The 14,572-nt window shown below is 38.0% G+C and overlaps 2 protein-coding genes across 7 annotated transcripts; one reads left to right on the top strand and one right to left on the bottom strand.

Moving 5' to 3' along the window:
• Nucleotides 1–268: 268 nt before the first annotated feature.
• Nucleotides 269–3,785, top strand: LOC104900248 (pentatricopeptide repeat-containing protein At2g30100, chloroplastic). 3 transcript variants are annotated; one of them, XM_019251039.3, is made up of 3 exons: nucleotides 269–402; nucleotides 960–1,697; nucleotides 2,791–3,785. In XM_019251039.3, exons 2-3 carry the CDS (start codon nucleotides 963–965, stop codon nucleotides 3,562–3,564), a joined length of 1,509 nt encoding a protein of 502 aa, XP_019106584.2. In that variant the 5' UTR covers nucleotides 269–402; nucleotides 960–962; the 3' UTR covers nucleotides 3,565–3,785. The 3 variants fall into 3 exon arrangements, with proteins under 3 accessions (XP_019106584.2, XP_010685932.2, XP_010685931.2); XM_010687630.4 differs by having other exon boundaries at nucleotides 275–476; XM_010687629.4 differs by having other exon boundaries at nucleotides 275–1,697.
• A 1,010-nt stretch (nucleotides 3,786–4,795) lies between these two features.
• Nucleotides 4,796–9,308, bottom strand: LOC104900247 (probable inactive receptor-like protein kinase At3g56050). 4 transcript variants are annotated; one of them, XM_048647920.1, is made up of 10 exons: nucleotides 9,063–9,308; nucleotides 8,498–8,714; nucleotides 8,252–8,390; nucleotides 7,759–7,830; nucleotides 7,468–7,611; nucleotides 7,201–7,341; nucleotides 6,423–6,928; nucleotides 6,143–6,333; nucleotides 5,919–6,051; nucleotides 4,796–5,739 (listed from the first exon to the last, which is right to left on the bottom strand). In XM_048647920.1, exons 2-10 carry the CDS (start codon nucleotides 8,607–8,609, stop codon nucleotides 5,141–5,143), a joined length of 2,037 nt encoding a protein of 678 aa, XP_048503877.1. In that variant the 5' UTR covers nucleotides 8,610–8,714; nucleotides 9,063–9,308; the 3' UTR covers nucleotides 4,796–5,140. The 4 variants fall into 4 exon arrangements, with proteins under 4 accessions (XP_048503877.1, XP_048503876.1, XP_048503878.1 ...); XM_048647919.2 differs by lacking the exon at nucleotides 9,063–9,308 and having other exon boundaries at nucleotides 8,498–9,052; XM_048647921.2 differs by lacking the exon at nucleotides 9,063–9,308 and having other exon boundaries at nucleotides 6,423–6,919; nucleotides 8,498–9,051.
• Between the last annotated feature and the right edge of the window lie 5,264 nt (nucleotides 9,309–14,572).

Below are 14,572 nucleotides of genomic sequence, written 5' to 3'. Positions count from 1 at the left end.
TTGTCAACCTGTTATCTTCAAAATCTAGGTTACATCTTACAAGATCACAATCAAAAAATCAAATGGTCCAAAGGGTTAAAGATTTTCATATCCATTGGACCATTCTCCCAAATTGCCAAATTGCCAAATTGCCAAATTGGCCTAATTTGCCAAATACTACACCTAGTAGTTGTTCTTATTGCCCCACGTTTACTTATTATCATACTCGGTCAAAAAATTTAAAGTTTGACCCATAAAAATGAAATAGGCACTATATTATGGGAGGGAGTACTCTCAAACATCAAACAAAACACAGAAAAAACAGAAAGAAAGAAAGAACAACCGCATAATTGTATGAAATACATTATCTAACTTCAAATTTCACTCTTTGACTCTTTGTCGTCTCTCGGTGGATGGTGAAGGGTATGTGAAATTAAGGTTTTTGGGGACTGAAAGAACTAATCTTTACACCATTATTTTGCTTATTTTTATGGTTGGTATGTTTCTCATGTCTTTGTCCCTTTAAATTAATCATATGATATTTTATTATGTGAATTTTCTCTCTTTTATACTATCTTGTAGTTGGTGAAGGATCACTATCCAAATTCATTTGATTTAGATAGTGTTTTCCTAACTCTATATGCAAAAAGAAAGATTATCTTTGCCTAATTCAACTTATATCTACTAATTTCCATCTGGGTTTTTCAATTGAATTCTAGTTTCTCCAAAAACCCTTAAATTTTTATGCTTCTTGTATAATTTTCTGGGTTGTTTAGTGTTTTCCTAACTCTATATGCAAAAAGAAAGATTATCTTTGCCTAATTCAACTTATATCTACTAATTTCCATCTGGGTTTTTCAATTGAATTGCAGTTTCTCCAAAAACCCTTAAATTTTTATGCTTCTTGTATAATTTTCTGGGTTGTTTAGCAGATTTCTGGTTCTTAGTCTTGAGTTTTTTTTTTTCTCTGGGAATTGTAGAAAATGGTTGCTTCAATTGGGTTTGCTCCATTGAACTATGGTGTAGAAGCATCTTACACTCGGTGCCAAGATTTTGTTGGTTTTAGACATTTGAGAATTGAAGCTTGTTCTAGGGTTTCAATTACCCCAACTGGGGATAAAATGCTGAAATCTTTAGTCCCAATTCGAAGTAAAACTAGAGAGTTTAGGCTTTTCAACTCGGTGGAGTTGGACCGAGTTTTGACTAATGGGGATGAGGATGAGATGAGTGAAGGGTTCTTTGAAGCAATAGAAGAATTAGAGAGGATGACTCGAGAACCGTCGGATGTTCTTGAGGAAATGAATGACCGGCTTTCTGCCCGCGAGTTGCAGCTGGTTTTGGTGTATTTTTCACAAGAGGGGAGGGATTCATGGTGTGCATTAGAGGTGTTTGAGTGGTTGAAGAAAGAGAATCGCGTTGATAAGGAGACTATGGAGCTTATGGTTTCAATCATGTGTGGGTGGGTTAAGAATATGATTGAAGCTGAAAAGGAAGTTGGGGAAGTGGTTGACCTTTTGGTTGATATGGATTGTGTTGGTCTGAAACCCAATTTTAGCATGATGGAGAAAGCCATTTCTGTGTATTGGAATTTGGGGAAGAAAGATCAAGCAATATCTTTTGTTGAGGAGGTCTTGAGACGCGGAATCATGTCCGTAGAAGATGGTGTGGATGATATACACAGGGGAGGCCCTGCTGGTTATCTTGCTTGGAAGATGATGGTAAACTTTTCTTTTCCTAGTTTTGTCTATTGGTATTGAACTTCATTTGTTATACTTCTATGTCATAGTAGTTTTGCTATAACTTGCTATTATATCTAAGTGTCAGGACTAGGATTGGAATTTGAACATATCAAGGATGTTTAGATTTTTGCAACTGTCAGTCTATCACTTCACTGCATATGTCGTCACGTAATCTGACATTGACTATATGTGATTGTGTGAGTCCATAATCTCTTGCTATTGAGAAAATTTATGGAAACTGTGAAATTCTGTACTCTATTTAGTATTTTCTTAAGATTATGCTAGCTGCTCACCTTCATATCCCCCAGGACTTTTTTTTGATAAATAGTTGTTGCAAGAAATTGAAGTCTTAGCTTGGGTAGCATGGTGTGGTAGTTTTTCCTTTTGTATTATATTTAGTGTAATTTTAAATGGAACTGAATCAATACTCTTGCTTCCGTCAGGATTAATCTGACCCTTCCTCTGTATGTAACGAATATTTAAAGAAGTGAACATCGTTATTAGTGGCACCGCCTGAGGGTTAGAATAAGAAAGGTAATATCACTATATCTGGAGTCTGGACCTATTAGGGCGATAACTCTGTAAAGAAAGATTGCCTTGTGTGGGGCTAATTCAAATCCCTCAGGCAATATAAGAACAGCCCCTGCTTCAAATCCCCCTTTTTGCCTTTGCAAGAACTTGCTTTGACTGCATACTGTAAGGAATTCAGACAAGTGCTTCAAATACAATATCTGGAAACACCGCTTGTGAAACCTCTAATTCACTTATCCACTCCCTTCATTTCAATTTACTTGTCCTTTGAGCCCTTGTTTCTCTCATTTGATAATACCTTTCGTTTTCGAGTCCCGATGGTACCATGTGCTATATTATTGTTCACTTGAGAATGTCAATGGAACAACAACCAAATCTTTAGTCTGTGATTGTGTCCAATCACCTTAATCCTTCAACATCATAGATGTTATGTTGTTAGAGTTTGTAGTGGACTTCTGCTGTGCGCTCTCTCTCTGGGGAGGGGGTTATGTTGTAGCTTCTGGGTTAATGCTGATGATCAGTTTGTGATTTCATCTATCAGGAGAAAGGAGATTACAGAGATGCCGTGAAACTGGTGATTCACTTGAGAGAAAGTGGATTAAATCCTGAAACTTACAGCTATCTCGTTGCAATGACAGCTGTGGTGAAAGAGTTGAATGAAGTTTCTAAAGCGTTGCGTAAGTTGAAGGGTTTTACTAAAGCTGGTGTCGTTGCTGAGCTAGATGAAGAAAATATTAGGCTCGTCGAGAAGTATCAATCTGATCTTTTAGATGAAGGGATTCAACTATCAAGCTGGTTGATCCAGGAGGGAAATGCTTCAGTCCTTAGTTTAGTTCATGAGAAGCTCCTTGCTATGTATATATGTGCTGGTCGTGGACTTGAAGCTGAAAGACAGTTGTTGGAGATGAAGCTTCTAGGTAAGGAAGTTGAGAGGTACTTTTATGACATAGTTTTAGCCATTTGTGCCTCTCAAAGAAAGGATGAAGCTGTTTCTAGACTACTGACTACATTAGAAGCTACAAGCCCTTCATCTAAAAAGAAAACTTTGTCATGGCTGCTCCGAGGCTATATTAAAGGTGGAAATTTTGAAGATGCTGCAAAAACGCTAACCAGAATGCTTGATTCGGGATTGCACCCCGATCACTTGGACCGAATTGCCGTTGTGCAGGGACTCAGAAGAATGATACCACAACACCGGAACATGGAGATTTATCTAAGGCTTTGCAAGCGCCTCTCAGATGCTGAATTGATCGGACCTTGTCTTGTATATATGTATATAAAGAAGTATAGGCTTTGGATCATAAAGATGGTCTAGGTGGTAGTGTATGGTAGAGTTGCTACTTAAGAATGTTGCTGTATTTTTGATGTGCAGGAAGTGTGTGTATATCAGTATATGTGTATATAGATGTGTATATCACCGGTGTTCGTGACAATACCAAGATGTTCGTCCCCGTCCCCTGATTGTTTTGTACGTGTTAAAAAGACGACGACGAGTTTTTGTTCGTTGAGTAAAAACCACTTGTATCTTAATGTTCATCTTCTTCTATATAACTTGATGTATGAATATCAGTTAAAATTAGGCCATGTTTCTTAATTTTGGCTTACATTTCAACCATCAGGGCCTCAGGCATTACGTGCACCGGTTTTTTCCGGTTGCGCGTGATCCTGCTCATGATCAGCTCTACTCGGAAACATTTTCGTAGAAGCCATGGTGGATTAAGAATTGACGGTGAATATTTAATTATTGTATTGTCAGACTAAATCTCCCAGTCTGATATGTTAGTAGAGTACTAATTTTTTAAGCAAAGTATACACAACTTGTTAATTTGTTATTCACTTTACATTATTATAGACTATAGTGCAAATTGTCACTTTATTTTATACATTTGCATACAAACACCCTTCTTTTTAATCAACCACCAAGTCATCGCTGCTCAGATTAATTGTCAGATGTGAATAATGAAGCATCCATCAATCTACCAAAATTCCTTCATTAATTATGATCTTGTAATCATTTTTATAGTTTTATCTCCCATGACAAAGTCTACAACTGTGGAACGAAAAAGTCAAATTGACAGCCAGCTTATCTTTGTCATAATTATGTTATTAATACCCATCCAAGTTAGATTTTGTTATTAATTACTCTCCATTAGCTTAATTGTTTGAATAATTATTAGCAAGAACATTCATGTATTTTAAGAGTCATACTTTGACCTGTAGCTCTTAAACATAGCTCCAAGGATTATTCTCCCTGTGTCTATGCCCATCCATTTCAAATTATTTACATCATCCAGATTATGTAGCATGGGTACTTCTTCTGGATCACGTACTCGTTCCCACACATGTACCCAATACGTATCCTGTATAGGTACGCGTACCCTTTCCTAAAATTTCAAAATCTTGTCATTTTCTGTCCCCGTACTCGAATCTGCACACGTACCCCCGTATCCGTCTATGTGCAGCCTAACATCCAGATAAACCTTTAATCTTTAATTATAGAACATTCATATTTTGAAAGTATACATTAAGGAAAATCTCCCGGAATCTATCATAATAATTAAAATAAATTAAACAATCTTTTATTGTGTAAAATTACATTTTTTAGAACACTGGCTGCAACAGCTTAATTATACACACCAAGGAAAAATGGCCAACTACCCATGAAAAGCGAACTTTTTTCTTTCTCATTTATATACAGAAAATCACACCTCGAACATCATGTAAAATTACAGAACGACGTTCATGTCACTGAAAGATCTGCTCCACAATCGGATTTTATACTCGTAAATCATCGTCTATGCTACGAGTATGGCCTCGAGATGAAGCCATAACCATGCAATAGAAACTTTACTAGTTTACTCTAAGCTTGTACTTACAGGAGTAAACCCGTGTTAACAACCATCCATGGACAAAACTTCGAGTTCTGCCCACCAAAGAGGAGATAACTTTGGAGTTGCGCCATCGGGGCCCATTCCCGTAATCTCTCTTAGACGGGCAGAAACAGTTTTCATATTCGGTCTCTCTCGTGGATCACGGTGGAGACAATCTTTTATGATGTAAAACAGTCTCTGAACCTCCTCCTCACCGAATGAGCTTAATGTTGGATCTACTACATCTTGTGGTAAGTGATCTTTATCCAAGCAGTCGAATACCCAGTCTGCTATCGAGCAATTATCTTCCATAAATGGGATCCTCCCCGTAACTATCTCTAATAAAACAAGCCCGAAATTATAAACATTGCTCTCTGTGTCTGCAAGTGTTGCCTCCAATAGCTGCTTTGAAGGCGATCTCATTTTAAATGTTGTACCCTGAGTCCAGAAGCTAAAATCTGATACTTTGACTGCATAATCTTCTGAAAGGTATATGGACGAAGACTGCAAGTCCCTGTGAGTTATTGGTGGTTTCAGCTGGTGCATATGTTCGAGACAATATGCCATACCCATAACTATACGAAGACGCATCCTCCAGTCCAAGCGCTCAGCTTCTTTTACTGCAAAACAAGGCACATGGTTGTGTTAAACAATCCAAAGTACAGGGTCGCTATGCTAGTTTACATCCTATTGCAGAAGAAAAGGCTAAACAAGTTCACAAATGAACACGAGATAGAAATTGAAACGGGGGGATTCACCAGTGAACAAGAGAGAGAGTTGGTTAGAATGAGTTACTTACTGTGTAGATGCTCAAAGAGAGTTCCATTTGGTGCATATTCAAAAACCATCATTCTAGTAAATGGCTTCTGCTCTTCACAAAATCCGATCAGGTTCACAAAATTCTTGTGGTTTATTTTTGACAATGTTTCTATCTGTGAAGAGAATCAGAAGAAAAAAAATTAGATTCACCTGAAACCACTACAGTCAGCTACAAGTTATTGTCATCGCACAGTCGCACACTACCTTCTTCCTAAACTGGGCTTCCAATTTTCTTGACCATTCCTCAGGAGACTTAACTGAACTGGCCACAACAGCTATCTCGATTCCACTAGAAAGAGTACCTTTATAAACTGTCCCATCATTTAGTGACCCAATTATGTTGCTAAAATCTTCACATGCTAATTCGAGTTCAGCTCTTTTAAGCTTTGGCACACCTGAAATGGGAACATCAGTAAAAACATGCACCAAGAATACATGTGAGTAATTGATGCATAACTGACGAAGCAGAATTAAGAAGTTATACCTGAGACAAACGCCTTTTGAAGCTGTCCACTTAGCCCCGTCGCCCATGGTTTCACAGTACCCACCTTACTGCTTCTGCAGATGATAATAGCAACTACTGAAACAATCAGAAATGCAGAGGCTCCAGCAACAGAGACCCCAATAATAACATTACGATTTGAGCTGGAGCTGCTAGTTGGATTAGAAGTTGATGCTGGGACTCGAGCAGCCTGAGCTGGTGGGGACGCAGAAACAACAGGAGGATTTGCCGGAGGTGGAGAAGGGGGTTCAGCAATTTCAGCAGGGGGAGGAGCTGTGGACAAGACACCAATCGACGGCGATGGTGATGGCGATGAGAGCGGAGAAGGTGATGGAGCTAGAGATGGTGCATTAATTGGCGAGCTCGCTATTGAGGGAGCCTGTGCTGGAGTAGATCTTCTCCTACCCCTCATATCGAAAATGGGTCTTCCCAACTGCAGCAAGCTCCTACCAACAAGTTTATTTTCCCGTCTAGCAAACCTGCAAGGGATAGGTTATAATCAATGATTTATTATGCTCTTGGGCCCTTGGCATTATAACAATGAGAAGGGATACTTTTAGCCATTTATGTGCCCGTAATACTACATCAACTATATGGAGATCATAGAAAAAAGAAAAGGAGCGTGGAGGTTAAAATAAGGACATTGCATAAGCACACGATAAAATTGCAATTACCGCAGAAATCCTGAGCTAGCCTCTGAAAGGTAAATTAGATAGCAAGGGACGTAAATTTAGCATGAAGTCATCTCATTGGTACTCACCAAGAAAGAGATTTGCTGTTACAGTTTGCTTGCACTGAATCGTCACGTAGCTGATTCTCATCCACCTGATGTTCAGATAGCATCTGTAGATGATTAAGCTCCGGAGATAAGCCACCAAGGTAATAATTATTGTCCAGCAGACTGTATTGCAAAGGATAGAAACAAGAAGAAAATAGATTTAATAGAAAGTCCCTGACAAGAAAACAGAAAAAAGAACAATCACCATAATCGTTGATTATCATAAGCATAGAGACAGGAAATACTCACAGAATCGACATCGAAAAGTTATTCCCAAGATTAGAAGGGATTGATCCACTAAAATTGTTGTAACCCAAATCTAACATTTCCAACTCTTCCAGATCAGCTATCTCACTTGGAATGATGCCACTAAAAGAATTGTTGCGCAATATTCTGCGAATGAGAACCCGAAACAGCAAAGCAAACTAAACAATCACTAAGAGTAACCGACAATTTCAAGCAAAACTACACTAGTGAAAATCAATTGAAAAGAAACATAATGAAGTCTTCCATCAACAGAACTAAAACTTATGATCTTACATAGATTTTATATGAGATAGTTCTCCAAGTTCAGGTGCTAATGTTCCTCCAAGACATAGATCTTTCAAATTCCTGAGAGTCGAAAATCACTGTTTTAGGGATAAGAAAACACTACAAAGAATGAGCATGCATCAATGACCAACTTGTAACAGTAAATCCACTAACATAAGAAGATCAAGGTACCCAAAGAAAAAAAAAACCTAAAAATTCATAAGCACAAACATTTTAGCTAATTTGAGTAACCAAAACAATGCAGCAATATCATGAGAAACAACTTCATAACCCACATAAACTCAATTGCAGTTACATCCATTTTTCATATTAATAAATTAATTGAACTGCACACACTCTATATCACAAACTACAAACATGATAAAACTTAACCAATTTGAGTAACCAAATCATGAATAATTTTCCAAAATTAAATACAGCAACATTTTCAGAACTCATATAGAGAAATTAAAAATTGAGAGAATTAAAGTTAGAAACATACAGAACAACAACAATGCCATCAGAACAATTGATTCCAAACCAAGAACAATGATCTAAATCACCATCTTCAGAAATCCAATTAGAGAGAGAATTCAAGGGATCTTTCACCACCCTTTCTTTAAACCTCAACAAAGCCATCCCTGTAAAAAATTCAACATAATTTCAGCTTAAACCCAGAATTACCCATAAGATAAAGACAACATTTTTACAAAAAAAAGAACTTAAAATATCAGATTTACACAATTACCTTCAGAATTAAGGGAAGAACAAGGAAGAAGAAGCTGAAGATGAACCAACAGTAACAAGAAGATGGGTAATTTCATCTTCATTCCATTGAAAACCCATAAATTATTTATCATCTTCAACCACTAAAACTCAGCAGAATTCTTCTGTAATTTGTAATTTATCAATACCCAAAGTAGTTGCAGTCCAAACATAAACTTGGGTGGGTACCAAAATTCAATCTTCAACCAAATTAGCAAATAAAAATCAGATCTTTCAGTTCTTCAGCAATAAAAACACTTGAAAGTTCAAGCAAAAAAACACCCAGAAATAAATTTAACATGCAGATTACAGAGAGAAAATTTAGAGAGGAGAGAGAATGAGGATGATAAAAAAGAAACGCGTTCACCATGAAAGGAGGATTATCATTTTGACTAGTACCACTAAAGAAGAAAGTTATTATTTTTATGAAAGCATTTATATTTGTTCAGGAAAAATGAAGTACAAATTTTGAATGGTGGGTCAAATTATAATAATACTAATGAAGAGAAAAACCGTGGAAAATTAATGAAAGATGGGAAGAAATTTACCAGGAAATTAAGTAATTAATCCCACAGACCACAATATATACTACATATCCCCTTTTTTGGTGCTATAAATCCGCGTTGGTGAATTTTTGCTAGCTGTTTTTTCTTAAAGTGATGAAATTTACTGTGGAAATAAAATAAGGATGATAAAGTTGTATGAGGTGGTGAAAGAGGACGAAGAGAGAGAGAGAGAGCAGGTGAGCTCCTTTGTGTGTTTGTCTGATTCAGGGCGTGTGGGTGTGGTGACCAAGAGTGAGTCTTCGCCCGCCTTATAAAAGCCGTCATTCATACTATACAATATATATACATACACTTTTGCATGTTTTTATTGGATGTAAAAATGTACTCACACCCTTCTGGATCAGAGTAAGATGGTTTGAACGTCACATGTGATATATCATCAGATATTGGGTTGGAGACTTGTCGTCATAACAATGTATCTATGTGGTAGTTGCGTCCTCCTTACTCTCTGGGATTGACTTGGTTATATGGGGTGTGGGTTTCACCTATGTAGCTCGGAGTTTACCATTCACTGAGCAAATGGGTAAAATTCGAGTTGGCTTTGACAAAAAATTGATTCACATTCGTTTAATGAATCCGACTTTGCTGGGTGGTGATGTTTTGTTGGTGGTGTTGTCATCGTTGGGTGGGGCTGCAGGGGTTGAGGAAGGGGAGGTGGTGGGGGTTGGGTGGTTAAGGATTTAGAACGGGGGTGGGGTCAAGTGGTGAGGTTAGAATTAGGGAATTAGATCTAGGGGTTAAGGGTTACTAGGTTAATTAGGTTTTTTTTATAAATTAAGCTTAATGATTAACGACAATTAACGCCGTTAGAATTAGAGAATTACATATTAAAGTAATGGAACAAGTAGATACATACAAAAGAAAATTGGTAATTGATCAAGAACATAGATGAGAGTTCCAGCTCTAACTAATCAGGGCATGTTCTCCCCAGTTTATTTTCAGTTCAATTCAGTTCAATTCAGTTCAGTTCAGAGCAGTTCAGTTCAGTTCAGTTCAGCTCTTGACAATACTTTTACTCTCACATATCACTATTCATTTCAGTTCAGTTCAATTTAGATCAATTCAGTTCAATTCAGTTGTTTTATGCCGAAGAGAACAAGCCCTCAATCTCACACTACATTTAAGCTAAGTTGCACAACTTGCAAGTCTATGCAAATCAAACTTTTCCAAATTTAAACTAGAATCTAAGTTTAAACTAAAAATTCAAGTTTTGAGAAGCTGAAAATATTACATTTTTTTCCACATAAAATCAGCTCTTTAGCCCTCTAGAAGGCTAGCTAGAACAATGCCTCAGAATATGCATCTTTTAGACATGTATGATTCAAAACAAGAAAAAATCTAAAATGATTGGAGAGAAGAATGCTTGATTAAAACAATTTTAATGCCGGTTGTTGTCTTTCAAAATGGTCCTAATGTGATTCTGAATACAGTTGATTTATATTTCCATGTTTCGTGCCGACTCTTTTATCCCACAAAAAACATACTTTCTTGATGTCTTTTTCCTTTACTTTACTTTTCTTTTTTGTTACAGTATGTGGAAGTATGCTTTTGATGGCATGGTGACTATGATCCACCAACTTTTGGCCTTAGATATTTCAATAAATTCGTGTCTCCCATCCTTTTTTTCCACAATTTACAATACATTTCACCTCTCTAACCACTAATATTTCTAAATTTTAACTAGGTGTTGCTAATTTTATGAAAAGTTCAAAATCTATATATACACATAGAAACTTATTGGATAAGATATCCAACATGGTTACATGACTATGTATATATACATAATTATATATTACTAAAAATTTATGGTCATACTAGACTTAGATCAAAACATTCTTAAAAAGTAAAATTATTGTACCTTTTTAAAAAGCATTCAAATTGCAATTGCATTTTCTCTTGGAAAAATATTTTTGTGTAAAGTTCATTAATTTCCAAGGAAAGTGTATGTAGCTTATTAAATAAAACAAATAAAGCCTAGGAAAATAAATTCTCACCACTAGAAAAGCTATTTCACCTAAAAAAAAGTAATATCTCTAAAGGATACTACTCTTTTGGGCTGAACCGTTAAACTGAACTGAGACGAGGCGAGCTAAACTGAAGTGAACTGTAATAGAAAAATAGATGAACCACCAAACGACCCATTTATTATTTTGTCGTGCGCCAACGGAATGACGTCGAAACGGTCGTAAAAGCTATTCTTACGTCCGTTCAATGTCGTGGGAGTCCATAGTATACCATCCCATGTCCCCTCGAGGCATCCCACGACATTCGATGCACAGGTTCCGTGGACGTCTAAAAGCGTGACTTATAGCCTTCAATTTTGACCGTTTTAGGGCTCCTCCGAGCCCGGTCATATTTTTCGTCGAAAACCTTCCTATGGGGTGCGACACGACTTATAATGAATCTTGGGTGCTTCGCACCATCTAAATTTCCCCAGAATGTCATCAAACCACCCATTTATGATTTTGTGGTGCATCCACGGAATGGCCCCAAAATGGTCGTAAAATTTGTTCTTATGCCCGTTCAAAGTCATGGAAATCCTTAATATACCATCCAATGTCCCCTCGAGGCATCCCAATGCATTCGGTGCATGGGTCCCGGGGACGTCTAAAAGCGTGACTTATAGCCTTCAATTTGATCGTTTTAGGGCTCTTTCGGGCCCGGTCATATTTTTCACCCAAAACCTTCCTATGGGGTGCGGTACGACTTACAATGCATTTCGGGTGTTTCGCACCATCTGAATTTGCCCCAGAATGTCACCAAACGACTCATTTATTATTTTGTAGTGTAGCTACGGAATTACCTCCAAACGGTGGTTAAAGTTATTTTTATGCCCGTTCAAAGTCGTGGTAGTCCTTAATATACCATCTCATGTCCCCTCGAGGCATCCCACGACATTCAATGCACGAGTCCCGTTGACGTCTAAAAGCGTGACTTATAACATTCAATTTTGACCGTTTTAGGTCTCCTCCGGGCCTAGTCATATTTTTTGCCAGAAACCTTCCTACGGGGTGCGGCAAGACTTATAATGCCCCGGGTGCTTCGCGCCATCTGAATTTCCCCAGAATGCCATCAAACTACCTATCCATGATTTTGTGGTGCAGCCACGGGATGGTCCCAAAAAATTCGTAAAAATTGTTCTTATGCTCGTTTAAAACTACGGGACTCCTTAATATACCATCACATGTCCTCTTGAGGAAACACAAGACATTAAATTCACGGGTCTCGTGGACGTCTAAAAGCGTGACTTATTGCCTTCACTTCTGATCGTTTTAGGGCTCCTCTGGGTTCGGTTATATATTTTGCCGAAAACCTTCCTATAGGATGCGACACGACTTATAATGCATCATGGATTCTTCGCACCATCTGAATTTCCTCAAAACCCCATCAAACCACCCATTTTTGATTTTGTGGTGCAGCCACGGAATGACTCCAAAACGATCGTAAAAGTTATTCCTATACCTGTTCAAAGCCGTGGGAGTCCTTAATATACCATCACATGTCCCCTCGAGGCATCCCATGACATTCGGTGCATGGGTCCCCACCCCCCGTCGAATTCCGCGCTCCCCTCCCCCACCTTCGTCGAGTTTCGCGCTCCCGTTCCCCTACCTCCGTCGAGTTTCGCGCTCCCCTCTCCCACCCCCGTCTAATTTCTGCCCTGAGTCGATTTTTCGCGCAGTCGAGGGGGGGTGGTGGGTGGGGGAGGGGAGCACGAAATTTGACGGGGTGGGGGGAATCATTGAGCGACGGGGTGGGGTGGGGGAAATCGCTGCGCGACGTAGGTGGGGTTGGGGAGGGGCTGCGGTGGGGAGGGAAGGCTGGTGGGAGGGGTGGTGGGAGGGTTAAGGGTTAGGGTTAGGGTTAGGGGTTAGGGGTTAGGGGTTAGGGTTAGGATAGGGTTAGAAATTAAGGTTAATTAAGTTTTTTAGAGTGATATTTAACAGAAAGTTGACGGTAGGGTCATGGCAGGTATTTTTCCAAACCACTAGGGTATTTGGTGAATTTTGGAAAATGCGAGGGTACCAGGTGAATATTAAGAAATCTCAGGGATACCAATACTTTTGTTAATTGCTGGAGGTAGTCTTTGCCTTCAATATGTTATTGGATCTGGTTTATGTGGTTGGTTAGGGTTTGCTTTTGGCAATGATTTCATAGATGGGATTGGCTTTATCCGATTTTGAACATCAATTGCTTCTTCGAGATCTAACAATGGTTAGGTTTCAATCTCACTTGGTTATCAATCATTGACTTGACAAAACGATATATGAAGGCGGCTTCCCAATTTTAATTAGGTTTATAGTGCGTCAACTCATTTAAGCTTCTCATCAAAGGAGAAGCCTAAAATACCCTTTATAAAGGGTATTGAGTCTCAAAGGAATGTGACTCTTCTAGGAAACCCGATCGTAGAATCCCATGTGATAGAAGGTCAATGGGATGGGTCCTATTGCGAGTTCCTACTCCCGCTGTTACTTTTTTGCCCTGCTTGTGAAGTCAATCCTATCCTCCATCTCCTTTCATCAGGGTTCTAGCAATCGTTATTCACCAACAGAAGAGTTTCACTACAATTCTCTATCAACTTAGCCCTCCAAATCGAGCAGTTTTATCCTTGTTTAAGTTATTTTTAGTTTTGTAATTGTTATGTAAGAGCGAGTATCGCTCAGTTTAGTTTCTTTGTGTTATTGTAGTTGTATTAGCATTAGGTCGTACTTTCATTTTTCAATTAATGCACATTTTCCCATTGTAAAAAAAAGGCAATACTATAATATAGTTTAAAATACAAAGTTTTACCAAGTACAATCATGTGAATGGACCATAGACTAAGCACTCAAGATTTCTAAAACTATAAGAATGTCATTTTTGTTTGCTTTTGTTACATACTATAATAATACCTTATTTGTATAAAATAACATAGTGCCATGACATTCTACATTTGGACCTACATGGCTACATTACATTATTCTACATGTGTGTCATATAGCTAATATTTACGTTTGAGACCCACTTTGTTGGCCTAGTCACGTGAAAGTTCCTTGCAACATCGGTTGCCTCTCTTCTTCTTTTTTTGGATACTTAGCAACTAATTAATACTACATTTTTTCTGTACCTAAAGCTGGTCGAAGCATTTATTTGCCACCTTTAATAAAAAGGTGAGAAATTTAGATGGGACGATGACATTAAAGTGAATGAGGTGAAATCCTGCCTTTCTTTTAAGTTGAAGATGAAATGCAGTGTGATGTGGTACTTCACTTTGATTGTATTGCACTTCAAAACATGGATGAGTGAACTAAAAGTTTGGCTACCGAAAAGTGCATCTCCTCTTATGAAACAATGACTTGATGATAATGGAAATGTTACTTAAGTAGGTCAAGTTATTATTACTTGCTCGTAAATGAATATGAGTTGGTCGGTTTATAGCAAGCAATAGACAAAGTAATTGATAGGAAATTCATCTTGTTACGATGAGATCACAATTAGTTTTAACAAACACCTAT

Source organism: Beta vulgaris, chromosome 7 (genome assembly GCF_026745355.1).
Source record: "Beta vulgaris subsp. vulgaris cultivar EL10 chromosome 7, EL10.2, whole genome shotgun sequence".
In the NCBI taxonomy this organism is placed as follows: Eukaryota; Viridiplantae; Streptophyta; class Magnoliopsida; order Caryophyllales; family Amaranthaceae; genus Beta; species Beta vulgaris.
Note: the sequence above shows the minus strand (reverse complement) of the source record. Positions and strands in the feature narration are given on the sequence as shown.

Excerpts from the sequence above, each read along its gene's own strand:
- LOC104900248 (XM_019251039.3), top strand. The coding sequence starts at position 963 with ATGGTTGCTTCAATTGGGTTTGCTCCATTGAACTATGGTGTAGAAGCA. Across the intron at positions 1,698-2,790 it reads ATCTTGCTTGGAAGATGATG|GAGAAAGGAGATTACAGAGA; the intron begins GTAAACTTTTCT and ends TTCATCTATCAG.
- LOC104900247 (XM_048647920.1), bottom strand. The coding sequence starts at position 8,609 with ATGATAAATAATTTATGGGTTTTCAATGGAATGAAGATGAAATTACCC. Across the intron at positions 8,391-8,497 it reads TTCTTCCCTTAATTCTGAAG|GGATGGCTTTGTTGAGGTTT; the intron begins GTAATTGTGTAA and ends AATTTTTTACAG. Across the intron at positions 6,052-6,142 it reads AAGCCCAGTTTAGGAAGAAG|ATAGAAACATTGTCAAAAAT; the intron begins GTAGTGTGCGAC and ends TTCTCTTCACAG.